Source organism: Oncorhynchus keta, chromosome 23 (genome assembly GCF_023373465.1).
Source record: "Oncorhynchus keta strain PuntledgeMale-10-30-2019 chromosome 23, Oket_V2, whole genome shotgun sequence".
Classification (NCBI taxonomy): domain Eukaryota; kingdom Metazoa; phylum Chordata; class Actinopteri; order Salmoniformes; family Salmonidae; genus Oncorhynchus; species Oncorhynchus keta.
The window spans coordinates 3,576,016-3,586,015 of record NC_068443.1 but is presented as its reverse complement, the minus strand read 5'-3'; the positions used below and the strand labels follow the sequence as shown (position 1 = coordinate 3,586,015).

The following is a 10,000-nucleotide window of genomic DNA, read 5'->3' as shown; positions in this document are numbered from 1 at the left end:
CTCACAGAAAATACGACAGACGGAGTGGGAGTGGCTAATATCTCCTCACAGAAAATACGACAGACGGAGTGGGAGTGGCTAATATCTCCTCACAGAAAATACGACAGACGGAGTGGGAGTGGCTAATATCTCCTCACAGAAAATACGACAGACGGAGTGGGAGTGGCTAATATCTCCTCACAGAAAATACGACAGACGGAGTGGGAGTGGCTAATATCTCCTCACAGAAAATATAACAGACAGAGTGGGAGTGGCTAATATCTCCTGACAGAAAATACGACAGACGGAGTGGGAGTGGCTAATATCTCCTGACAGAAAATACGACAGACGGAGTGGGAGTGGCTAATATCTCCTCACAGAAAATACGACAGACGGAGTGGGAGTGGCTAATATCTCCTCACAGAAAATACGACAGACGGAGTGGGAGTGGCTAATATCTCCTCACAGAAAATACGACAGACGGAGTGGGAGTGGCTAATATCTCCTCACAGAAAATACGACAGACGGAGTGGGAGTGGCTAATATCTCCTCACAGAAAATACGACAGACGGAGTGGGAGTGGCTAATATCTCCTCACAGAAAATACGACAGACGGAGTGGGAGTGGCTAATATCTCCTCACAGAAAATACGACAGACGGAGTGGGAGTGGCTAATATCTCCTCACAGAAAATATGACAGACGGAGTGGGAGTGGCTAATATCTCCTCACAGAAAATACGACAGCTTGAGAAGTAGCTCTTCTCACGTTACCTCTGAGAAATGTGTTGTGGCTGTATCCCAAATGGCAGCCTATTCCCTATGGGCTCTGGTCAAAAGTAGTGCACTATGTAGGGAATAGGGTCCCATAGGGCTCTGGTCAAAAGTAGTGCACTATGTAGGGGATATGGTGCTATTTGGGATGTCTCCATGGACACATTCTCCTGCTGACTGGGTTCATATGGACCAGCGTTTCCCAAACTCGAATCATCGGGACCCCAAGTGAGGTGCACGTTTTGTTTTTGTTGCCCTAACACTACACAGCTACATCGAATAAGTTTATTATTTAAATCAGCTGTGTAGTTCTAGGGCAAAAACAAACCCTTTGGGGTCACGAGGGCTGAGTTTGACAAATCCTGAGTACCATAGTAGAGGGGTAACAGGGAAAATGGTTGGTTAATGTTTGGTCTAATTGGCCTGTGTCAGTTTCTCCATCCCTGTGTACCCATTTTTGTAACCAGATATATTTTTTTAGATATTATTTTTCTCACGCACAAATTTCCAAAAAGAAGGAATAGACGGAAAGCTGAAACAGATTTATCCTCCCGACCAACTGTTGAGTACCTTTAGTTACCACATTTGTCCACATGAGGTCAGTGTTTCTCCAATTTATCTAGGCTTTGGTAGACAACACTACGTTATACTGGCACCGCTGCTATCTCATAGTACCTGAGTGACTAGGCTACCGTCTTACTCTGGCATTAAAACACATCTCACGAGACAGAGTCGAGTGTAAGTACTGTAGCTTTTCGATACTCAATACAGTGGCCTGAATGAACACACAACTCATATCACAAAGACTAGTCGGTTACTGGGTCAGATACTGGGTCAGTTACTGGGTCAGATACTGGGTTGGTTACTGGGTCAGATACTGGGTTGGTTACTGGGTCAGATACTGTGTCAGTTACTGGGTCAGATACTGGGTTGGTTACTGGGTCAGATACTGGGTTGGTTACTGGGTCAGATACTGGGTTGGTTACTGGGTCAGATACTGGGTCAGTTACTGGGTCAGATACTGGGTCAGTTACTGGGTCAGATACTGGGTCGGTTACTGGGTCAGATACTGGGTCGGTTACTGGGTCAGATACTGGGTCGGTTACTGGGTCAGATACTGGGTTGGTTACTGGGTCAGATACTGGGTTGGTTACTGGGTCAGATACTGGGTTGGTTACTGGGTCAGATACTGGGTCAGTTACTGGGTCAGATACTGGGTCAGTTCTAAACAACATGTTTGTGTTTTTGTCTTACTTAATGTTTTTCTTTCATACAGGGACCTAGAGGTCTGCTTGGCCCTCGGGGATCACCAGGGACTGGTGGACAACGTGTATGTATACAGTACCTCTACAATACTACCATGATACTACTATGATACTACCATGATACTACCATGATACTACCACAATACTACTATGATACTAACGTGATACTACCATGGTACTACCATGATACTAATGTGATACTACCATGGTACTACCATGATACTACTATGATACTACCATGATACTACCATGATACTACCACGATACTACTATGATACTACTATGATACTAACGTGATACTACCATGGTACTACCATGATACTAATGTGATATTACCATGGTACTACCATGATACTACTATGATACTAACGTGATACTAGCATGATACTACTATGATACTAACGTGATACTACCATGATACTACTATGATACTACAATGATACTACCACGATACTACCATGATACTACTATGATACTAATGTGATACTACCATGGTACTACCATGATACTACTATGATACTAACGTGATACTACCATGATACTACTATGATACTAACGTGATACTACCATGATACTACTATGATACTACCATGATACTACCACGATACTACCATGATACTACCATGATACTAACGTGATACTACCATGATACTATTATGATACTACCATGATACTACCACAATACTACCATGATGCTACCACAATATTACCATGATACTACCATGATACTGCTGCAATATGCTTAATGCTGCAAAACTATGCAGACAGTGTATGTACCAGTACCTCTACAATACTACCATGATACTACCATGGTACCACTATGATACTACCATGTAACTACAATGATAATACAATGATACTACCATGATACTACAATGACACTGTTATGACACTACTATAATACTGCCATGATACTACTATGATATCACCATCTTACTACCATGATACTACTTTGATACCACCATGATACTACCATGGTACTACCATGATACTACTATGATACTACCACGGTACTACTATGATACTAACATGGTACTACCATGATACTACTATGAAACTACCATGATGCTACCATGATACTAGTATGATACTACCATGGTACTACCATGATACTACCATGATACTACTATGCTACTAACATGGTACTACCATGATGCTACCATGATACTACCATGATACCTCCATGATGCTACCATGGTACCACTTTGCTACCATGATACCTCCATGATGCTACCATGATACTACCATGATACCTCCATGATGCTACCATGGTACCACTTTGATACTACCATGATACTACCACGATACTACCATGATGCTACCATGATACTACTGCAATACACTTAATGCTGCAAAACTATACAGACAGTGTATGTACCAGTACCTCTATAATACTGTAATACTGCTGTAATACTAACGCAATACTACTATGTACTGGAAATGCTGTACAACTATACAGACGGCCTGAATGCATCAGTACCTCTATAATACTGCAATACTACTGCAATACCAGTACTACTGCAAAAGTATACTTCATGTATTAATAATGCATTAAATGTTGTTCACAGGGTCTCGCTGGACTGGATGGCCAAGCTGGTCCCAAAGGAAACCAGGTAAGAAAGTATATCTGGTTATACCTGTAACATCACAAGACACTCAGTCCTCTACCACACAACGCTCCTGTCACTACAGATCACTGGAGGGAGAGTGAATACACCAAAAACAGGGCCCCTCGTTCCAGTCTGGAGCAGCACCACTTCAAATCACTGACCCGACTGATCTGACTGACCTGACTGACCTGACCTGACTGATCTGACCCGACTGATCTGACTGACCTGACTAACCCGACTGATCTGACTGACCCGACTGACCTGACTGATCTGACTCATCTGACTGACCTGACTGACCCGACTGATCTGACTGACCTGACTGACCCGACTGACCCGACTGATCTGACTGATCTGACTGACCTGACTGACCCGACTGATCTGACTGACCTGACTGATCTGACTGACCTGACTGATCTGACTGACCTTACTGACCTAACTGACCTGACTGACCTGACTGACGTGACTGATCTGACTGACCCGACTGATCTGACTGACTTGACTGACCTGACTGACCTGACTGATCTGACTGACTTGACTGACCTGACTGACCTGACTGACCTGACTGATCTGACTGACTTGACTGACCTGACTGATCTGACTGACCTGACTGATCTGACTGACCTGACTGTCTTGAATGACCTGACTGACCTGACTGATCTGAATAACTTGACCTGACTGACTTGACTGACCTGACTGACCTGACTGACTTGACTGACCTGACTGACCTGACTGACTTGACTGACCTGACTGACTTGACTGACCTGACTGACTTGACTGACCTGACTGACCTGACTGACCTGACTGATCTGACTGATCTGAATAACTTGACCTGACTGACTTGACTGACCTGACTGACCTGACTGACTTGACTGACCTGACTGACCTGACTGACTTGACTGACCTGACTGACTTGACTGACCTGACTGACTTGACTGACCTGACTGACCTGACTGACCTGACTGACCTGACTGACTTGACTGACCTGACTGACCTGACTGACTTGACTGACCTGACTGACCTGACTGACTTGACTGACCTGACTGACCTGACTGACCTGACTGACCTTACTGAAACCACGTGGGCCCATTGGGAGAGTCCACCGTGGCTCTCAACCTTAAGAATATGTTCTTAACTGACTTGCCTGGTTAAATAAAGGTAAAAAAAATTAAATAAATAAAAATAAAAATAGGGAATAGGGTTCCATAGGATTCTGGTCTAAAGTAGTGCACTACATAGGGAATAGGGTGTCATTTGGGACGTATCCCATGACTCAGTTTACTGTAAAAGGAACCCCTCCCTCAGTCTCTCCAACTGAACTCCCCTGAATTAGCCCTTTTTGTTACGTTACGTACACAGCTTGTGTTTTTCTAAAACTGTCTTAACAAACAATTGAAAGCAGAACACACACCCTACAAAACACCCACAACATCCCAAAGGCATCCTTTCATCTGTATCAATATTTATTATTGTTTGTTCCGCTATGGTCTCAGCAGGGATGTGATCTAACACAGTCTCAAGGCCAGATCTAGTACTCCTAAGCCGTTTCCCAGATGACTCTCTGCTCTGCAGCCGTTGTTTGGAGAGGGACGCTGTTTCACAACACTGACTCTCAGAGTACAAAAAAAAGTCTAATCACTTCAAGTCTTAGATCTTCAGCTCCACTCAATCAAACATGGTATCAGGAAGTTGCCAATGCCAGGGGACACAACAACATTTTTGAGCGGTATAGAGCATTATAGAGCGCTATAGAGAGTTATAGAGCGTTATAGAGAGCTATAGAGCTTTATACAGAGTTATAAAGCGTTATAGAGCGTTATATAGTGTTATAGAGAGCTATAGAGCTTTATACAGAGTTATAGAGCGTTATAGAGTGTTATGTAGTGTTATAGAGAGCTGTAGAGCATTATAGAGTGTTATAGAGCGTTATAGAGAGTTATAGAGCGTTATAGAGAGTTATAGAGCGCTATAGAGAGTTATAGAGCGTTATAGAGAGTTATAGAGCATTATAGAGAGGTATAGAGCATTATAGAGAGCTATGGGGAGTTATAGAGCGTTATAGAGCATTATAGAGAGTTATAGAGAGTTATAGAGCGTTATAGAGAGTTATAGAGCATTATAGAGAGTTATAGAGCGCTATAGAGAGTTATAGAGCGTTATAGAGAGTTATAGAGCATTATAGAGAGGTATGGGGAGTTATAGAGCGTTATAGAGCATTATAGAGAGTTATAGAGAGTTATAGAGCGTTATAGAGCATTATAGAGAGTTATAGAGAGTTATAGAGCGTTATAGAGAGTTATAGAGCATTATAGAGAGTTATAGAGCACTATAGAGAGTTATAGAGCGTTATAGAGAGTTATAGAGCATTATAGAGAGGTATAGAGCATTATAGAGAGCTATAGAGAGTTATAGAGCGTTATAGAGCATTATAGAGAGTTATAGAGCGTTATAGAGAGTTCTATAGAGCATTATAGAGAGTTATAGAGAGTTATAGAGTGTTATAGAGAGTTATAGAGAGTTGTAGAGCATTATAGGGAGTTATAGAGAGTTATAGAGCGTTATATAGAGTTCTAGAGCATTATAGAGAGTTATAGAACATTATAGAGAGTTATAGTTGATTTCTACTCAGGTGGAGAGTTGAGATCAAGTCTCTCAGTCTTATCTGATCTCTCTCTCTGTTCTACTAAGGTGTAGTGAATGTGATCTTCTCTCTGTTCTACTAAGGTGTAGTGAATCTGATCTTGTCTCTCTCTCTGTTCCATTCAGGGCCCACAAGGAGAGTCGGGGCCTGCCGGACAGCAGGGGATCCCTGGATCACAAGTAAGTAGCAGCAGCAGACCAGTAGCAGTACATTTTATTTAGTTTTATTTATTTTTCTTTCTTTCTCTTTTTCACTTTTCACTTTTCACTTTTCACTTTTCACTTTTCTCTCTCTCTCTCTCTCTCTCTCTCTCTCTCTCTCTCTCTCTCTCTCTCTCTCTCTCTCTCTCTCTATCCCTCATTCATCAAATGTACTCCACACTGTGTGATATCCTCTACCACCATGATGTTCTCTCATTAAGAGGCAGAACAACAGTACAAAGTTTTCCCCAACGCTGTTCCCTCCGTTACTCTACATCATCTTGTTTAGATTTATGGAGTCACATCAATCCCTGTTGACAGTTACATAGAGGATCACTGTCTAGTTGACAGTTACATAGAGGATCACTGTCCAGTTGACAGTTATATAGAGGGTCACTGTCCTGTTGACAGTTATATAGAGGATCACTGTCCAGTTGACAGTTACATAGAGGATCCCTGTCCTGTTGACAGTTATATAGAGGATCACTGTCCTGTTGACAGTTATATAGAGGATCACTGTCCTGTTGACAGTTATATAGAGGATCACTGTCAAGTTGACAGTTATATAGAGGATCACTGTCTAGTTGACAGTTATATAGAGGATCACTGTCCAGTTGACAGTTATATAGAGGATCACTGTACTGTTGACAGTTATATAGAGGATCACTGTCCTGTTGACAGTTATATAGAGGATCACTGTCCTGTTGACAGTTATATAGAGGATCACTGTCCTGTTGGCAGTTATATAGAGGATCACTGTCCTGTTGACAGTTATATAGAGAATCCCTGTCCTGTTGACAGTTCATTAGAGGATCACTGTCCTGTTGACAGTTATATAGAGGATCCCTGTCCTGTTGACAGTTATATAGAGGATCACTGTCCTGTTGACAGTTATATAGAGGATCACTGTCCTGTTGACAGTTACATAGAGGATCACTGTCAAGTTGACAGTTACATAGAGGATCACTGTCTAGTTGACAGTTATATAGAGGATCACTGTCCTGTTGACAGTTATATAGAGGATCACTGTACTGTTGACAGTTATATAGAGGATCACTGTCCTGTTGACAGTTATATAGAGGATCACTGTACTGTTGACAGTTATATAGAGGATCACTGTCCTGTTGACAGTTATATAGAGGATCACTGTCCTGTTGACAGTTATATAGAGGATCACTGTCCTGTTGACAGTTATATAGAGAATCCCTGTCCTGTTGACAGTTATATAGAGGATCACTGTCCTGTTGACAGTTATATAGAGGATCACTGTCCTGTTGACAGTTACATAGAGGATCCCTGTCCTGTTGACAGTTATATAGAGGATCACTGTCCTGTTGACAGTTATATAGAGGATCACTGTCCTGTTGACAGTTATATAGAGGATCACTGTCCTGTTGACAGTTATATAGAGGATCACTGTCCTGTTGACAGTTATATAGAGGCTCACTGTCAAGTTGACAGTTACATAGAGGATCACTGTCCTGTTGGCAGTTATATAGAGGCTCACTGTCAAGTTGACAGTTACATAGAGGATCACTGTCCTGTTGACAGTTATATAGAGGATCACTGTCCTGTTGACAGTTATATAGAGGATCACTGTCCTGTTGACAGTTATATAGAGGATCACTGTCCTGTTGACAGTTATATAGAGGATCACTGTCCTGTTGGCAGTTATATAGAGGCTCACTGTCAAGTTGACAGTTATATAGAGGATCACTGTCCTGTTGACAGTTACATAGAGGATCACTGTCCTGTTGACAGTTATATAGAGGATCACTGTCAAGTTGACAGTTACATAGAGGATCACTGTCCTGTTGACAGTTATATAGAGGATCACTGTCCAGTTGACAGTTACATAGAAGATCACTGTCTAGTTGACAGTTATATAGACGGTCACTGTCCTGTTGACAGTTATATAGAGGATCACTGTCGTGTTGACAGTTATATAGAGGCTCACTGTCAAGTTGACAGTTATATAGAGACAGTTATATAGAGGATCACTGTCCTGTTGACAGTTATATAGAGGATCACTGTCCTGTTGACAGTTATATAGAGGATCACTGTCAAGTTGACAGTTACATAGAGGATCACTGTCCTGTTGACAGTTATATAGAGGATCACTGTCCTGTTGACAGTTATATAGAGGATCACTGTCCTGTTGACAGTTATATAGAGGATCACTGTCCTGTTGACAGTTATATAGAGGATCCCTGTCCTGTTGACAGTTATATAGAGGATCACTGTCCTGTTGACAGTTACATAGAGGATCACTGTCCTGTTGACAGTTATATAGAGGATCACTGTCCTGTTGACAGTTATATAGAGGGTCACTGTCTAGTTCACAGTTACATAGAGGATCCCTGTCCTGTTGACAGTTATATAGAGGATCCCTGTCCTGTTGACAGTTATAAAGAGGATCCCTGTCCTGTTGACAGTTATATAGAGGATCCCTGTCCTGTTGACAGTTATATAGAGACAGTTATATAGAGACAGTTATATAGAGGATCACTGTCAAGTTGACAGTTATATAGAGGATCCCTGTCCCGTTGACAGTTATATAGAGGATCACTGTCCTGTTGACAGTTATATAGAGGATCACTGTCCAGTTGACAGTTATATAGAGGATCCCTGTCCCGTTGACAGTTATATAGAGGATCACTGTCCTGTTGACAGTTATATAGAGGATCACTGTCCAGTTGACAGTTATATAGAGGATCACTGTCCTGTTGACAGTTATATAGAGGATCACTGTCCTGTTGACAGTTATATAGAGGATCACTGTCCAGTTGACAGTTATATAGAGGATCACTGTCCTGTTGACAGTTATATAGAGACAGTTATATAGAGGATCACTGTCCTGTTGACAGTTACAAAGAGGATCCCTGTCCTGTTGACAGTTATATAGAGGATCCCTGTCCTGTTGACAGTTATATAGAGGATCACTGTCTAGTTGACAGTTACATAGAGGGTCACTGTCCTGTTGACAGTTATATAGAGGATCACTGTCCTGTTGACAGTTACAAAGAGGATCCCTGTCCTGTTGACAGTTATATAGAGGATCACTGTCCTGTTGACAGTTAAATAGAGGATCACTGTCCTGTTGACAGTTATATAGAGGATCACTGTCCTGTTGACAGTTACATAGAGGATCCCTGTCCTGTTGACAGTTATATAGAGGATCACTGTCTAGTTGACAGTTACATAGAGGATCACTGTCTAGTTGACAGTTATATAGAGGATCACTGTCTAGTTGACAGTTACATAGAGGATCACTGTCCAGTTGACAGTTATATAGAGGATCACTCTCCTGTTGACAGTTATATAGAGGATCCCTGTCCTGTTGACAGTTATATAGAGGATCACTGTCCTGTTGACAGTTATATAGAGGATCCCTGTCCTGTTGACAGTTATATAGAGGATCCCTGTCCTGTTGACAGTTATATAGAGACAGTTATATAGAGGATCACTGTCAAGTTGACAGTTATATAGAGGATCACTGTCTAGTTGACAGTTATATAGAGGATCACTGTCCTGTTG

At 41.8% G+C, this 10,000-nt stretch overlaps 1 protein-coding gene across 1 annotated transcript in view; it reads left to right on the top strand.

The window, feature by feature from the left end:
- LOC118381343 (collagen alpha-1(XI) chain-like) overlaps positions 1 to 10,000 on the top strand; it is a 215,317-nt gene that overhangs the window by 117,739 nt on the left and 87,578 nt on the right. The window contains exons 21-23 of the mRNA XM_052475964.1: positions 2,027 to 2,080; positions 3,584 to 3,628; positions 6,389 to 6,442. Coding sequence (XP_052331924.1) covers positions 2,027 to 2,080; positions 3,584 to 3,628; positions 6,389 to 6,442 — 153 coding nt within the window. The remainder of the gene's footprint in view (positions 1 to 2,026; positions 2,081 to 3,583; positions 3,629 to 6,388; positions 6,443 to 10,000) is intronic.